The sequence below is a fragment of the Amaranthus tricolor genome, chromosome 6 (assembly GCF_026212465.1).
Source record: "Amaranthus tricolor cultivar Red isolate AtriRed21 chromosome 6, ASM2621246v1, whole genome shotgun sequence".
Classification (NCBI taxonomy): Eukaryota; Viridiplantae; Streptophyta; class Magnoliopsida; order Caryophyllales; family Amaranthaceae; genus Amaranthus; species Amaranthus tricolor.
The window spans coordinates 27,317,826-27,336,257 of NC_080052.1; the positions used below are offsets into that span (position 1 = coordinate 27,317,826).

Consider the following 18,432-nt stretch of genomic DNA (forward strand, 5'->3'; position numbering starts at 1 on the left):
TTTTGGAATCGACAACTTGTTTTATTTCATGGAATATTGATTTTTTTTTTATTTCCCGTTAGTCTAAAGGCATCGGCTCTGATATTATGATTAGCTCGATTGAAAATCATATATGAATTAGTTTTCAACACTAACTTCCATCATAATTTATGTAAATTGTAGAAAATTATAGACTATAGTCCATTCAAATTGAGATCCGTTACTCTATTTTGTCCACGTGATAATCCGATATGGACCAAGGCCCACGGGCACGTTGTCTTTCTAGGTTAGCAAAAGGAGCCCGTAGGATGAGGTTTGAATATTCGTCACTTTGAATGGTAAAGCAGGAGTCAATAGTCGCTAACAAAGCATATGATCACTCTTTATATTAATGATTGTTAAAAATTTTTGTATGAGACGCTTTTATTAAGAAACGTATTTCATTATGAATTGTATGGCTCAATGATTATTACTACTCATATGACATTTACGTTCTTTTTAGCTCTGTCAAATATATCATATCGGTCAGATTCCTATTTAGATTATGTATAAACGGTTTAAAAATCCTTTAATCCGTTCAGATTATGTAATAACGGGTTAGAAATATTTTAATCCAAACCTAACACGTATAAATAATTGGGTCAAAAATTGTAATTTTGACTTAATTTCTACCAACTCAACCCGTTTAGAGTTTTTGGTTTTCATTTTAGTGATTTTACATCGAGTCCATCTTATTTTATAGGCATCAATTTTTAAATTTTTAGTTTATTAGTAATTGTTTATTTTGTATCTAATGTGAAATATAGGAAAATATTAAATCAATTACTACATAACTACATATAATATGGATTGATGTGACTCGAAATTAACTTGTTTAATTAAATAAGTTATAAACGTTTATTTCAGGTTTAAAATTTTTATCTTAACCTAACTCATTTAATAAACAGATCAAATTGAGCTGTCACATTTGATTATATGAGTCAAAAGTCTCAACCCAAATCCACTTATTTCACGTTAACTTCAGATCAAGTTAGCAAGTCGAATCAGCTTTAACAAAGGCTAATTCTATTGCGATTAGATCTGACAAAATGATTGGTCGGGTAGGTTGATTATTTTTGCTTTAAGTTATTTTCGAGTTAGGTTATATTCAAATAGATTCCATTTCAGTTTGGATCAGCTTTGAATTGATCAATTTCGAATTGACCCAATGTGAGTACCAAGTAATATGGGAGTAATTACTAATTACTAAAACAATACTTTCCAGGTCTCTTTTAAACAATAGAATGAGTCCAGTCAGACTTATGGTTAGCTGTCTCAGCTAACTACTACCTCTCTATCTTGCTAAATTTATTTAATTTTTATTTTTTATTATGATTTATATTTTTTATTACTTATTATTTTAATTTACAAATTGTTGTATAGACGATATCAACAAAATACGCACCTCATACATGGATTAAATTGTCCATCTTATACATATTACGAAATTATAAGTTCCTTATTTGAGGTCGTGAGAAACCATCTTATATTATACATTTTATGTTCTTATTCTTTTCTTTCAATTTATTTTTAGCACAATTTAAAAGCAATATTGAGCCTTAATATCTTTAAAGATAGATCATAACGTAGACTTTTGTTGATTATGTTTTAGCAAGAATTATGCCTATCATAGTAAAAATAAAATATTTTATTTTCCATTAAGTTGTGCTTGCAATAGTTTAAATTGTTGAACCATGCAAGACAAAATTAAAAGGATGAAGATTTAAAAATTTAGCCGGGAAAATCACTTGATAAGGTTTAATTATGATCATACTTGTCTATTTATTCTTCATAAAGTTTATTCTCACTTAATAATAATGATAAATTCTGAAAATAAAAACATGTTTAAGGATGAGAAATTCATTGTACAAAAAAATATACAACACATTTAATAAAATTAGTTTTAAAACTTAATCCTGTAACTATCAAGGGCTAATCCAAAACACTACTATAAAGATAGGTTGAACACTATTCTCTATGACTCTATGAATAAACTGAACCAACTCAATCGTTATTTTTCTATATTATTTACTATACATTTGAAAATTAATATGTTTTAGTCAAATAAAATAGCAGATTATGACCTAAACAGATATGAGCCAAGATTCTCACCTGCAAACCACAAATCATGAGTACTCTTTCCTTATGTATCTATAATAATTAATGAGGCCCAATCTAAGAACTTATATCCACCATGAATGGTGTAGTTTGTTAGTTTGTAATTGGCATCACCAGTATATTGCCATATTGGATTACTGTTAACTTTTCAGTTTCATTTAAGCTTTTTGTGCAATGACTTTGGGGGAGTTGGAATTATAGCTAGTTTGAATGAGGAATTGGCAGATAAGAAGCTGGTTTAAATTAAAGTACCTTTTTGATCAGAGAATCAAAAGTTATATAGTAAGAGCAGCACAGATGTAAGAAGTACACAACTCGGCACAAATTATTGTTCTTCAAATAATTTGGTTTGTTTATTTTGTTAAGTTGACTTTTTTTATGGTTAGGCTTTTTGTTGGTTATGTAGTAAAAAAAAAAATTTAGTAATTTACTTTTAAGTTAATTAAAGAGTTAAGTTTTTTTGCCAAAACAATAAAAATTTACCATGAGTAGGGATTGAAATTGAAATGGGTCCAATACCTTGTTAGACCCACACGGCCACACCCAAAGCTTACCTTTTATTTTTTGGGTTCGAGTTTACATTTGAATACATAGTATTAAATTAATGTGCTGAATTTGAGTCTGGGGTTTTTTTTTAGACCCAGACTCGCTCTAAATTCGCCTAAGACCCATAACCTCCCTAGATCTAACCTATTTCCATCCTAAATCCAATCATGATCCTAACCCATAACCTATTTTGGACTCATTTTAAATCTATTTTACATTTATTTGAACTATTTTAGACTTATATACAACCACAAGTCCGATTTTATACCTAATTAACCTTATAAATGTAAAAAAGTTAAAATATAAACATATTTAGATTAAAACTTATTCAAGATTAGAGGTGTTCAACGGGGCGGGTGAACCCAACGGGTCAAGGGTTGGGTCGTATTTTAACGGGTCATTAGCAGGCCGGGTCAATAACGGGCCTTGGTGTAAAAGGGCTGGGTCGGATAATTATAAGAATTAATTGCAAAAATAAATTTACCACTTTTTTATATTTTAAAATGATACTATTATATACATAAGTGGGTCAATCCAATAGGCCATGAAGCATAATTAAAAAAAAATATTTTATGAACTTTTAAAAATCAGGTCAAAGTGGGTTGGATTTAAATATGCTTTGACCCGCCCTGACCCGTTTAACATTTGACATGACCCGGCCCAATCCGATCCATTTAATTTTTGACCCGACCCGGCCCGTTGAACACCTCTATTTAGGATCCATTAAGGACCCTAAACCTATAAGACCCAATAGGTTTGGGTGCAAGTCTAAAAATTTCAGACTAAATGCATGCGGGTTTTGATTTGAGTCAACAAAAACTAAATGGATCTAGGTTTGAGTCTGGTTGGATCCAACCCAAACCCAATTCATGACCATCCATTATTTGAACAGCTAGTCTCATGAGAGAACGTCTCTTTGAGAGGCGTATTTCAAGCCCAATCCATTAAAGATTATTACCTACTTATCATATTTTTAATGCATACTTACATTATCTTTAATGCCTACGTGACTTATCCTTAATGTCTACTTTCAATATCTTAACATGATTTTTAATGCCTACTTTCAATATTTTAAAACTATATAATGGGCCGGTGCAATTAGAGATGATCTCTCAAAGAGACCGTCTCTCACAAGAATTTGTGTACTTTTTTCATTGGCTTTTAACTTTTAACCCACTTTTTTTTAAATAACAATCAACAATTAATTTTCATCAAATACTTTCTTTGTCCACTCATTTAGCATAATTCGGTACTTTGGTCAGTATAATTCATTTTGCATCATTTTTATTTTTGGACAATGATCCACCAGTTTTTTAATCACATCCATATATTTTAATGACCTTTTAATTTCATTCACATAATTTAATCTCTCTTTTCATTATTACCAAATATCCACATTTTTCTTAGAAATACTTTATTTTTTTCTTTGGTCCTAATTTAAAGGGACATACTAACATAGTAGTATCTCCATAATTGTTGGGCGCTAACTTAGACAACTCACTCAACACTTATCAAATCAATCAATACTTCTTGCTGGTCAAACATGCGAAAAACAACTCTAAGTGACCGTTATTTTCTAAACAAACCCTCAAATGTGTCATTATTCAAGATAAATAGGTCACTCTAACACAACTAATTTTTATAGGTTTTTTGAAAATGTAATTTTATTAAACATACAAATATTTTCCAAAGAAAGACATTATTATAGCACAAAGTAAAGAAACCTTGACTAGGAATAGTAAAAATGTGAATGCAAGTAGAAAGGTGGTTGGTTGATAAACATCATTAAAATTCGTTTTACTCAAATGTAGGAAGCTAAGATAGGAATCCTACAATTTTCAAGTGGGTCACTAAAGCTATCAAAAATGACTAATTAAGATCACTTGTCCTCTCGTTTGCAAGCTTTTTGTCGTTAAGACATTAATTTTGTTTCATGTATGACAAAATATGCTTACAAGGTGGCTCAAGGACCACACTATATGGTGCAATATCATATCTTTATTTACATGATATTTCAAGGCTTAATTTGAGTGGATGATATGGTGCAAAATGCAAATTCTATCTATTTTTAGTTGACAATTTCATGAGCCACTTTTAGTTGGTAAGCATGCACCAAAGCATTGTTATGTTCAAGGACCACGAAAGTACGTACAATAATCTCTCCTACATAAAGAAAATATGGTTTACTTCCCTGGAAATGATGATCATTGATCAAGTTGTATATGAGTGATATATAAGTTGTACTTTTTGTTGATTGTTTCGCACTCATGCTACCCTTGTGATGATGATGTAGTCCATTGTTAAGCTCTAGGAGCTAGTACTATAGAGCTATATTGTTTGTTAAATATTTTTTGGACTATGATGTCGTTTCTATCGGTATGTTATGATCTTAGGAGTAAGTTGGTGGGAAAATATGTTGATACGAGGTACTAAAATCATGACCTAGCACGAAATCTATCTAAAATAACCTCATTCTTTGTTTTGGTATGTATTTTCAACTTTAAACTTAGAGAGTATATTTATGTTGTGAATGTGCCTTAAGTCAAGGTAGTTGTATGGTTGATGGTTTGTGTTTGAAGGTTAAGAAGTAATCTGATGAATCAAGATGAACTTTTTGGCATTAGGAGGAGACGAAGAAGAAACATGCTTGAACAAGTGAAAGGTATGCTCAAACGAAGAAACAAGCACAACTGCATTCGTGAGGTCCAAGAGGCAATTGCTTGAATGAGCAACAAAGGTGCTCGAACGAGTAGGTGTTTTGCTTATAGAAGCTTAGCACTCTCTTGCTCGCATGAACGTACTTGCAATTTTGGGCCATGAGCAGGTAGTTTGCTCGTATGAGCCAAGGCCGAAATTATTAAGGGGATTTGAAAGCCACTAGAAGTAAAGCTCAAAAAGCCAAATTGGACGTCTAGTTGACTTACATGAAATATTCAGCCTCAAACACTGAAATCCTATTTGATCTCTTATGTAATTTTTCTATGGAGTTCTTTGAGTTTGAAACCACTTTTTTTTTTATCAATCAATATAATAAATAACCATTTAGAAAGACGCAGCTTAAGTTGGGTGAAACTCTTTTAACTTTTTATGCTTTTAATTGCTTTATTTATTACTTTTTAAAGTTTATTATCTCATATATCATCTTAGTATTTGTTAAATTAGGCTGGACTTATTGTAAATGCCAGCATATTAATGGGGGGACACAAGTGCACACACTTTATAAGCCAAGGAGATATATACCATCCCAAAACCATATGGCAATGGGAAGAAGGTCTCTAATAGCTTATAAAGCGTGCACATCATTTTCAATTTATCGATGTGGGATAACTCATCCCAACAGTATTCAATATGCAACATTAACACTCAAGGACTGATGTTGATCTTTCTATTCGCTTCCGCAACGAAGTATATGACCGATTTTGAAAGTTTATATACCTTTAGCTAAACCATCACGAGCATATGTTATGTGAATTTGTTAGTCCTTGTTCAAACTTAGATGACGTTATACAAACTTCTTGGTCATTATTTGACATTATATAAACTAACAACCCTTAAACATATAGAGAAGAATTAATCTTGTTACAATTAGAGTAATTATTTTTCTCGAGTAAGAATATGCATTTGATACTCACTTAGTCTACATCTTTTTTTGGTTTAGCTAGTTATCGAACAATAAAATTACATAGAGAGAAATTATCCTCATAAACTTTAACACTCCTTGTTATTCTAAACAAATATCAAATGTCCATTTTTCTTATTTGGTAACTTTTTTCCTGTACTTATGTCCTTATAGAATCTAACTAATTATTATACAATTTGCTTTAAATTATCACCTTTTCAGTTATCCACGTATGATTCACGTACCCTTTTAAATTGATGTTGAATCAAATGAGACATTTGATTATAACCGGAGAAACTTAATAACTTGTTGATCTTATAAAAGATAAAGATAATTTTTCAAATGAGACGGTCTAAAGCTGTGACCATTTTTATTGGATTGGCCTATTTTACATTTACAGTTTTAAAGAGATCACTTATAATCTTAAAATAACAAATTATAACCTCAAAATGATTAATTATCACCTTATAGTTATTATTTAGAATCTTAAATTAACCTATAAGAAAAATTGACTGTTTATATAAGCTCGTCTCATTGTAAAATGATCTCACACAAAATTTGGTGAAAGACAAAAACAAGGTCTGCAACCTAAAGATAAAAACGTCCTAGGGCCCAAAGGTGAAAAGGGCCCATAAATGGTACTTCTATCTTATATCACTTGCCTTAGAAAAGATTTGAGGTTGTTTGGCATGGTGGTTGGTTTGATTATTTATTGTTACTTGTTATTTTTAGTTGATTTGTGATTATTATAAAATATCCCATATTTTTGTTAGCTTTTAAGTTTACAATATAAGGCCGGATTAATATAATAAAGGCTCAATTTATTTTTATATTTATATTCTAAAATGGAATTCTATATTAACAATTTAAAAGCTAAAGTTTCAAGATGAACATTGACGATTTTTAAAGTTTCGAGACCAAGTGACTTCTAGATGAAGGACTGACTACATGCATCCATAAGAAAAAGATAAAAATTGCAAGTAAAGAGAGACCTACGTTCCACATAATAATAATAATAATAATAATAATAATAATAATAATAATAATAATAATAGTTGAACGGATAATATGGTACACCATAAGTAAATTAGTCAATTTGACATCATATTACTATTTCTTTCATTTGTAATTAAATTTGTCAATCATTGAATGGTAACATAACATTTTGTATTAATGTAATCAAACAAAAATATGTTCTCAAAATAAATTGTCATGCCAACAATAATTTTCCGCTAAATATATTTTATTAACATTATGTTAATACATGTTAAAGTGAAATCTTAAAATGATCAATTAAAAAAATAAATTAATTATATAAGTCAGTTTCATAGTGAGAAAAACTAATACAAAACTTGATGTAATAGTTGGCCTTCAAATCACAAATGTATAGGAAAGCTAGTCTCAGCATTAATTACATAATTGATAGTACTATTAGAAAATAAGTCCAATTCACGTAATACACACAAAATAAGGCCCAACAACAAAACTTCCTTCAAAAATACGCCATGATTCCATTTTAGCTTTCGTTTCACATCCATCATTATTTACATAATTGATAGTACTATTAGAAAGCTTATGCAATTATTTTTAGTTTGAAATATAATAATAATAATACAACAAAACATTGACAAGATCAAGATATAATTAACAAGATAGATGCTAAACAAAACAAGGCACCAAAAACATCTTAATCCTACTATTACACAATAATAATAGTAGTTAATTAGGAGTTTTCCATTTAGGGAAATCTGGCTAGGTCTGAAATTAAAAACCCGACTTATATTGAACCGCGTAATATGTAATATTGAAGAATGATAATCGAGTTGGTTCAGCATACACATATGTAAAGACGAGTGTTCGACCCGGGCTCTAATACCATTGTTTACATGATGGAACATGCATTTGGATTTTCATCACTAAAGATTTGAGGTTGATAATTGAGATTATTATGATGATGATACTCCATATAATCATACCTTGCAGATGGCCAATAATAATCATGTCTATTCATATCACCCATCATCATCAGCCTTGCTTCATGATCAATAACATTTTTCATCCCTGCTTCATTATTATCTTCAGATTTTTCCTTTTTTTGTTCTTTTTTCTCAGCTTGATCATTTTTGTTAGATTCTTGTATTTTTTGTTCATCATTTATGATAATAGAGACTTGCTTCTTTGTCTTCTTGTGCACATACTTAAGCAATGCTTCTGGGTCTGTAATCACTCCTTTCACAATCACTTGACTTTTGCCTACATTTGTTTCCACTGATTCTATGCCTGTGTTCATATTGTAAATCATATCAAATTAGATTCTCAAACCCTACATGGCTATCATTCATAGTTCGCTTTAAGCCTGTAACGACGGTTGAAACCCTTTAACATAATATCAAATTATATGCTTTGTCACACTGCCCTTTAACATAAGAGTCGATCGGGTTAGAGTGTAAATTCAACACAGGTGCCTCACATACTTAGTTTGGCGTTAATATTTCACTCGAAAAAAGAGACGGACAAGAATCGAACATGTTTGGACTCTTGCCACCACGTCAATGAACTAAAGTTGAGTACATGATATTATATTGAAGCACAAATTGCAAGCTTTATTCAAGTGTATATATTATATATGTTGGAACCTCAACTATCTGTTAAGAAACTATCTCAACCAAAAAATCAGTTGATGGTTAAGATTTCAAGATATGTTATATACACTAACGCAATCAGCTTAAGCCAATTCAATTAAAAATTTAAGTTGATGGTTGAGACCCTAAGATATATTATATACTCTAACATTTATATACTCTAACATTTTAGTTAGAGTAGATAATAAATTTCATTAATTAAACAAGTATAAAAATATCCTTCTGGCAAAATCTTTGTAAAATTAAATCTCATTATCAGATCATATCTAATATATCCCGGTATAAGATCTACGTACCTTTAATCTTTCGAATGCGCTTCTGCAGCTGCTGTGCACAGGCTTCACAGTGCATATGAACTCCTAACATCACTGTTACAATTGGAGGTGGCTGCCATAACAAAATTGATCTCTTTTATTATAAGACATTATAGACCAACTCTTAGTCGGTCTTTTAAGTTTGGATAATATGACTCAAAAAAATTTCACATAAATAATTATACGTAATACGATCCAAATTCAAAAGAGTAGAGATAGAAAGTAACAATCTAAAGCCAAATTAATTAATCATGCACTTATGCAAATACTTCACAAATTATATTATACGATTATTCCGTATGATCATAAAAGGAATTAGCAATATGCAAAAATTTTAAAAATATCAACAATTAACTTTAATGTTTGATTTACGGTTTATTTATTTATATCGCACGCGTTAAATAATGAAATACCAATGAAAATTTAAAGCTATCTAGTTTGGAACATTACTTGATAGTGTTTATGATCAAGTTTATTTTGCTCTAATAATTTTTTGTTTACAAAATTTATTCTCATTTATCATTATGAAAAGTAGTATCAGAGTAGAAAATCATGAAAATAACCACATATTTGAAAATAATAATTTGATTACCATTGATAGACAAAGCTACACCAGGGATTAGGAAAGTCAATTTTAAGAATAGAAATAAAACTTAGGGTCTAAGGTTCAAATTTTATGCAAACAATAGCATTTATTGTTTTGTAAAATCTTAATTAAAATTGATAATTTAACAAATTTTTTGTCTTTCAAATTAAACTCTCACAAGCAAATGTTTTTTAGCATCTTCACAAATTTAGATATATTTTGTAAAAGAAAAAAATATGACTTGCTAAATAGCTAATAATGAAGGATAAAAAAAGACGCTTATGTACCAAAAGTGGTTAAAGATAGTCTAGATCCATAGAAAGTAAAAGCAAGCCACCATGCAATGGAGATTAGGATAAGTGAACAATATATAAAAGCATATGTTCCCCAATCAATAGGGTGTAAAGAATTCTTCAAAGAATGGGATCAATACATTTTATTTCAATGCAATAGAGTTAAATATTCATAATATTTTCTATTTGGATATTGTTAAGGAATCAACTCAACTAAAAGTTTAAGTTAATAATAGATACCTCAGGATATGTTATATACTCTAACATGCTCCCTCACTTAAGATTCCTTTGGGAACGAAGTGTGGATGCAACACAACTACACAAGCCCTCCTTATACCTTGCACTAAATATCCCACTTGAATTTGAAGGATAGGTGACTTTCGAACATGTGATAGTTTTGTCACGTTGGCTCTGATACCAGGTCAAGGAACCAACTCAACCAAAAGCTTAAGCTTATCCAATTATGTGTATTACTTTTTTTATTTTTCGCAATTTGCTTTGTTTTCTATTCTAGAAATTTAACTTGTATTATTTCTTTAATTAGAGATAGACACAAAATCTTAGTATATGATGTTTGTTATTAAGAGTAATCAACCAAAATCAATTGATTTATATATGGTGTTTTGTTCTATAGTTTTTATTATTGTATGATTGTTAATTGTACTAAAAAATTCAAGCTAAGATTGTATTCCATGTAGTCAACGTAAAGGAACATTTCTAAGATAGTAAAGCATATCCCGTATCCAAGTATCAATCTCAAAATCGAAAATGACTAGCTTTCTTTCATTGCTATAATATCTGCCATATATATTCCACCACTAACAATTTAGGAGAAATCAAGCTTCGTACGCATTTAGTCCCTCATACAATGATACAACCTTATCCTTAACTATTTTATAAAAAATTTTAAAGACTCACATTATAGCAAAAAAAAAATTGTAAAGCATATTCAAATTATGTTTTAAACTCTAAAAAATTTGAGGCTTTAAACGTTAACCAGCTTTACACTTGCTAATAGATGGTCATGTCTCAATCTATTATAAATGTTGCAACTTAAATAAAAGACGTCAACTTTTATAAAAAAAAAGGGCTTATGTGTAACTTTGTTACAAAAAGTTTTTACCTTTATAATATCATGATGGATAATGTTATTATTATTATTATTATTATTATTATTATTATTATTATATTTTGTTTGTTATAAATTAAATAATATTACTGATTTAAATGAGCTTATTTTTGTTCATATTGAATGATTCACAAAAATTAAAGACAATCTATACTAATGAGCTTCATAGTAAAATACTCCTATAAGACATCTTAAATTAAATTGGTTACCATAGATAATTAATGTCTTTTAAGCTATGCTCTTCTGGTTTAGGTTTAATAAACCCCTATGAAATTAGAAAATCAATAAAAAGTCATGAATAAATTAACTACTCACAAATAATTTCGCATTTAAAAGATTTTTGGGTAAACATTTTGATATGTGGGCAAAGCCTAAACAACAGGAAGTATAGATTTTGAATAAATGGTCCAAAACTTGCTCCTCCAAATTCTTTTAATATTATTATATTATTTTTTAATAATTATACTTCTTTTAGAAAAATTCTCACATAAAAGTAAAAAATATGGCTAATAAAAAATAGTAATAATTTTGGCCCCTCTAACTAACAGGTCAAGATCGCTCCCTATTTTTATCTTAATTTTACTTCAAAAAAACAAAATACTGACATATTTTTTTTTAATATTTTCATTATAATTCAATATCAAAACTTGTAGATCTTCATTCCATAGAAAATAAAATTACTCTACTATTTGATTTGAATCAATATATATACCCTTCAAAGATATGAATTGTGAACATATCTAAATAATTTGAGGGTGAAAATGATATAAATAGCACCGTAAATATTCAAAATAATTTATGTGTAGAAATGTGATACTGAAAAACAAAGGAGGCGACAAATGCCATATATGCAGGAGGCAGAATACACAAAATCATCAGAATCTGATAGGAGTAACTCATACTCATAACTGATAAGCTTCATTGTGAAATGTGCCTTACCTTGTTTTTACTCTCTCATCTTTCTTCTCAATTTTTTTGCCTTAGCTTTGCTAGCTTCTCATTTTCTTCCCCACAAATTGCCGACTTCTATATAGAGTCGTCTTAAAAAATTTAGGGACTTTGGACAAATTTTTATTTTGCGTTTTATTTATAATGTAGTTATTTTATTAATAAACTCAACATATTTTTTTAATTAACTTTTTCATATACGGGAGAAAGAGGGGGCCCTGTGCGATCAATCACCTCACACACCCTCAAAGATCACTCTGATTGTATATTGCATATAATATACAATTTATGTGGATAATATTAAAAGAATTTGTATATAGTATTTTTAACTATTGTTTATTTGATTCAAAATATCTCAAACTATTATTTGACCCTTTATGTCTCTAAATATTGAAATACTTATATTGAATACTATTCAGATTATTTCAACCAACTATTTTTGGATTATTTTGAGTCGATGAGCAATGGTCAAGGGCATACAAGATTAAGCATCCCGATACTTGATGAAATTTGGGAAATAATAATTGGAGATGTTTTGAGTCAATAAGCAATGGTTGAGTGTATTACTTAGATAATTTCAACCTATTGTTTATGGATTATTTACTTATTTTGAGTCGATAAGTAATGGTTGAGAGCAGATAAGGTTACTTGAGAGTTGAGGGTATATTAGAAATTTGAAAAATAATAATTGGTGGTATTTTAAGTCAACAAACAATAATTGAGAGTTTTATTTAATAAAAATTCTAAAGAAAAATTTAAAATGTGTGAAATGTGAATAAAAACAAATAGAAATATATCCATAAAAAAATTATAGCAAAATATAAGAGAAAGACTAAAGAGGTTACAGTGACAAGAAAGTAGTAAGACAAGTAGGACAAGTAGACAACCCATCTTCCAACTTGCTTGCTGCTTCTGTTTTTACTGTTCTTTTAACGCTTAACTTTTTCGTTGACACTTTTACTATTATTTCCATTTTATCATTATATTTTGGACTAACTTTCTTGCTCTACCAAATGTCTTCTGCAAAATTTCTCATTTTGTTTTACCCAACATTTGATCGAATATTCTGATAGAATAAGCAAAATAATGTAGTTAATTATATATTTTTTTTACTATCAGTGTAATTTAGTTAATATCAAGGGCGTAAAAATTGTTGTGTAAAAATTTAAAATCAAATCAAACTATATTATCAATTTGATTTAATTTTGATGAAAAGATATTGGTTTTTCCATTTGATTTGGTTTTATCAGAAAAATCATAACCAACCAAATTTAAGATTGTTCAATTATAGGCATGTGTCAAAGGACAAGTCAAATAGGCGAACTTATTTATTGAATATTTATTATTTTAGTAGAACTAATTTGATTTTATTTTTTAGGATTGGTAATTATTTGGTATTATAAAGTTTAATTCAATTTAATTTAGTTCAACATAATATAATATGAATTTTGAAAGAATTAAACTGAACATAATTTTCGTATCAAATTTAACTAAAGAATTTATACCCTAAACTAAAGAATTTATTTCTATAATAGTTATTACAAAGGAACATGTAGCATATATCAGAGTAGAATTTAAGGCACAATCATATCTTAAAGAAATTATAAGTTTGAAAATATCAACCGTTACATGAAATAAGGAGTGTTAATTTATGTTAAAATATGAAAATATTTTCTATTTTAAATATTTGATTTAGTTTTAAATAAAAATTTAAGACACAGTTATACCTTAAAGAAAATTAAAATATGTGAATGAGATTAAAAGAAAAATAAATAATATAAACAACGACAAACCTACCTTACGACATGGTAGATAAATTGTTCATTCTACAAATTTTTTTTTCTATTGAAAAATTTTAAGATATGAAGAAATATACTGATAGATATATTTTACTTATTCGATCCTACTTAAAAAAAATTTCTAAATCTACCCTTGTTTATGCCAATTAAAAGAGAGAAGAAATAATTCTCTGAGAAACAAAACTTTACACTATGTATAGTACTTGATCGTATTATTGATTATCAATTAACACGTGAAATGTATTTTATTTATTCCACTTTTGTCAATATCGTGTTTATAGCCAAAAAATTATTGCAATTTACAACAACCACTACTAATTCTTTTGGGACATATTTTTCCTCTCATTGTACCCAATTAAAAGAAATTACCGTTAAAAAGTTAATTACCTCATGAATCATGATATAAGTCAGGTAGAGCAAAAATTGATAAATTCTATAAATGTCTTGTTAATTTTAAAAATTATGATATTTTTCTTACAATTTTGTATCTTTAAACACCTAATATGTACTAAATAATTTAATAATGAGACTCCCAACTTTCAGGACCCTATGCAATCGAACATATTAAACATTGCTCATAACCTCCCATGAGTATTTAATGTTATGCATTATTCAATGTATAAATAATAAAATAACGTAGTAAATTATGTAAAAAGTCAAATCTAACAAATAATATGAATAAAAAAAAATTATATAAAATTGTTTTTGTAACTCAATTTATTGTATTCACCTAATAGAGTAAAATTTGAATGAAAAAAAAAATGATAGGGAAAATTTAAGAGGAGAAAGGACAAAGGAGTGCATACTTGTTCTTTAGGGGGTTCTTGAATTTTGTCTTTATTTTCATCCGGTTTGGGTTGCTCCTCAGGAGGCTTGGGTATTGGAGACACTAAAATAGCTTTCCGACCAGTTTTATGTTGAATTCTATCGCATAATTTAATTGGGTCTGCTGTCTTCCCTTTTATTGCAACCATATTAGTCTTCCGATCCACTGCTACATCTTCCACCCCTTCAATTCATTCACAACATATTAAATTAATCTAATTATAAATATTAATTTATTTATATCATCATCATATACAGTGTATCCCGCTTAAAGACAACTATAATCAGAGTCTGAAGAGAGAAAAAAGGCGATAACTCATACCTATAAAGGAGAGGGCGACTAACGAGTCCCTCAATTCGAGAAAGAATTCTCAAATAAACCTCAGTTATCAAAAACATATAAACAAATAAAATACATACTCCTAATATAAATAAATAAATAATTAGGTAAAAATGAATACATATACTCCTTTTTCTCTTTTCTTAAAAAATCACAATATAACAAAATTTGAAGAACAGAAAGAGTGCATTTGTTTGTAATAACAACTTAAAAATTTTAGTAGTGTAAATGTCAATTAGATTATTTAGCAAGGTCACATGTACTAATTAATACCGTTAAATCATATAATATATGTACTATTAAGATCAAATCTGATTATAGTGGAATTTATTAATGCCATAGAAATAAGTTCCTTTGATTGTGAATAAATTTTATTATATATATATATATATATATATATATATATATATATATATATATGATATAATTATATATTTTTAGTTATTTGATTACTATTTATAGTTAACGTGGGTTGTATGGTTGGTTGTAGGTTTCTCTCTTTGAAGATCCTTCTCAAGCCGAGAGAGTCTTTGACCGCACTCTCTTATATGGGTATGAGCTGCCGTCTTTCTTCCCTCTCCAAGCTCTAATCATAGTTTTCTATGAGTAGGATACACTGGGTATGATGATGATGATATATGTGATATGATTATATTTTTTTGAAATGTCATATATGATTAATTCATTTTTATATGATTGAATTTGTATATGAGAAATTATTTTATTTTATTTTATTTTTTTAAATTATAGAGTAGGTTGAAAAAAGAAAAAATTAGGTGAAATTCAATATTAAAACCTAAACTATAAAACACAATACTTGCCAAACTCCAATAAAAAAAAACTCCCAAGAAATTAAAAACCATACAATTAGACATTATGATTGATTAAATTAGCATCCTTCTAATGTGCTCATCATTTATTTTTGTTAGACAATATGTGATTGTCAATATATATGATGATATCTCTAAATTTGACGTAAGAAAAGAATTGTACGATGTGAAGGTGCATTAAATTAAAATAAGTTCCTCCATTAGTAAGCAGCGATTGTAGTAGATAGTGACGTACATTAACTACTAAGTTTTGTATGGTTGACCGGTTTAATTCATGAGAAAGATACATTTTTCTTTAGATGCAATAAATATAGACTTAATAGTTGGTCTTTGAAAAAGGCTAATTGTTAGGAGTTGATCATAGTCTTCGATTTAATCAGCTAATTTTGTCATCTAATTAGACCAGCTTATTTTAAAAATATCGTTAAAAGAAACTTATTTAAAATAGTTGATTTATAACAAGTTGTTTAATCAATAATTTTACCCAAAACTAGCACGTTAATAAGTTAAAATTTCTAATAAATTTTTACCAAGTAATATTATGCTTAAGCTAAAGAAATTAAATTTTTAAATAGAAACATTAATAACTTAAATTTATCATGTTGATGACACAATTGGATTTAACTATACAAATATACGAGTATATACTTCTATATAATAACCACGAGGGCTAAGGTGCTTGATATAAGAGATAATATTTTTTATTTTAATTTGATAAAAGATTTAAATTGAAAAACAAGAATATCTAATCACCTTGAATTATGTTACTTCCTTTACTAAATTTCTAGAAAATATTTTCTTATTATAAGTTGAACACTGAAATTTATAATTAACATATACAAAAATTTAAAGTATTATCAATTACAAAAAAAAAAAAAAAAAAAAAATCATTTTTTATGGTTTCAGAAAATTGTCAACTAAAACATCTATTAAAATAAACAATGGCTAAAAACCAAAATTTTGAAGGAAACCAAGAGAAAACCAAAAAACTTCTAACATTCATTTTCTAACATTCTCCCATTCCAAATATTTACATTTCTATATTTTTAAAATAATTTCTATCAAACCAATCCAAAAAATTTATAATTATCTACATTTTAAATTTATTTATATCTTCTATAAAAAAATATTTTCTATGAAAATTAAAATTGTGTTTTCCTTCAACAACGAAACACCACTATGTATAGAAAAAAAAATTCCGCAAATAGAAAGTAAAGAGATAGAGATGAGAAGAGACCTTGAAAAGTTCGGACAGCTCTAACAATTTTCTTGGCACAAGCCTCACATTGGCAATGCATGTCTACTTTTATTATTATCATCTCATTTTCACTCTTTTCTTCTTTTACACTCTCCTTTTCCTTCTTCTCTTCAACATTCTTTTTAGCAGCTGATTCTTCTCCACCGCTACTCTCTTTCTCTTTCTTCTCCTTTATTTCCTGCTATTCATATTTACAATCCAAATTAAACAACAACTCATACATTATGTCATGCTTCAATCATATCCAAAATATTAAATCTCTGTTATTCTGTTTACATTATTTAAATTCCTGATGAGATAACAACTTTTTTAATATTACTTTTTCTATTCCATAATATTTACATATCTTATTTATTATGATTATTTCACAATATTTACATTTTTTTAATTTTTGGCAAGATAAAAAAACTCATTTAAAATGGGTAAAATAGACAAAAATACATTAAAAATAACTTTTCGGTATAAATAATTCAGAACCAAGACAGTTGTAATTTGTCACAACTTTACTTTCTAAAGTCGTGTATTACGATACCAAATTCAAAGGGAAAGAAAAAAATTAAAATGAAGAATTATAAAATGGCATAAATCAATAATAATACATACCTCCCCCATGGCAAAAAGTGATTATTATCCAATAATTAAGATGAGAAGTGAAAAATATAGTAAGTGGAGGAAGGGTTGAATATATAATGTAGGAAGTTAAAATAGAGGCGCAAGTTGTAAGTAAGAGTAGGGTTGAGTGAAGAAGATGAATATGGAATAGGAAGTGTTGTTTTATTAAGTAGAATGTGTGGTAACCAAACTACTATGCTCTAACCATTAACCAACATCACCTATTACGTCACCCTATCATTTTTTCAATTCACCAAAATTTATGAATGTTAACTCGTTTCTAAATAAAACTAAAAGTTTAAACTAACAGTTAAATTTACTATATTTTTTTTTCATTTATTTTGCAATGCTTATTTATTTACTATATATGTTATGAGATAAATTATATATTATCGTATTTACTTTTATTTTGTTCTTTTTCTATTCCTTATTATTTTGGGATAATAATGATATTAATCTTTATCAAGTCGATATGATGTAAGTATTAAGGACGAAAATAGTATAGTTCTATACTTTATCATGTCTTTTTGCATGAAAGCTATTTCCTCTTAAAGT

The 18,432-nt window shown here is 28.1% G+C and overlaps 1 protein-coding gene across 2 annotated transcripts; it reads right to left on the reverse strand.

Annotated features, from left to right (window-relative positions):
- Positions 1-7,708: 7,708 nt before the first annotated feature.
- On the reverse strand, positions 7,709-18,163 carry LOC130814731 (heavy metal-associated isoprenylated plant protein 7-like). 2 transcript variants are annotated; one of them, XM_057680900.1, is made up of 5 exons: positions 17,869-18,163; positions 17,245-17,443; positions 14,819-15,021; positions 9,240-9,330; positions 7,709-8,581 (listed from the first exon to the last, which is right to left on the reverse strand). In XM_057680900.1, the coding sequence occupies exons 1-5, from the start codon at positions 17,875-17,877 to the stop codon at positions 8,184-8,186; spliced, it is 900 nt and encodes a 299-aa protein (XP_057536883.1). In that variant the 5' UTR covers positions 17,878-18,163; the 3' UTR covers positions 7,709-8,183. The 2 variants fall into 2 exon arrangements, with proteins under 2 accessions (XP_057536883.1, XP_057536882.1); XM_057680899.1 differs by having other exon boundaries at positions 17,245-17,446; positions 17,869-18,026.
- Positions 18,164-18,432: the final 269 nt, after the last annotated feature.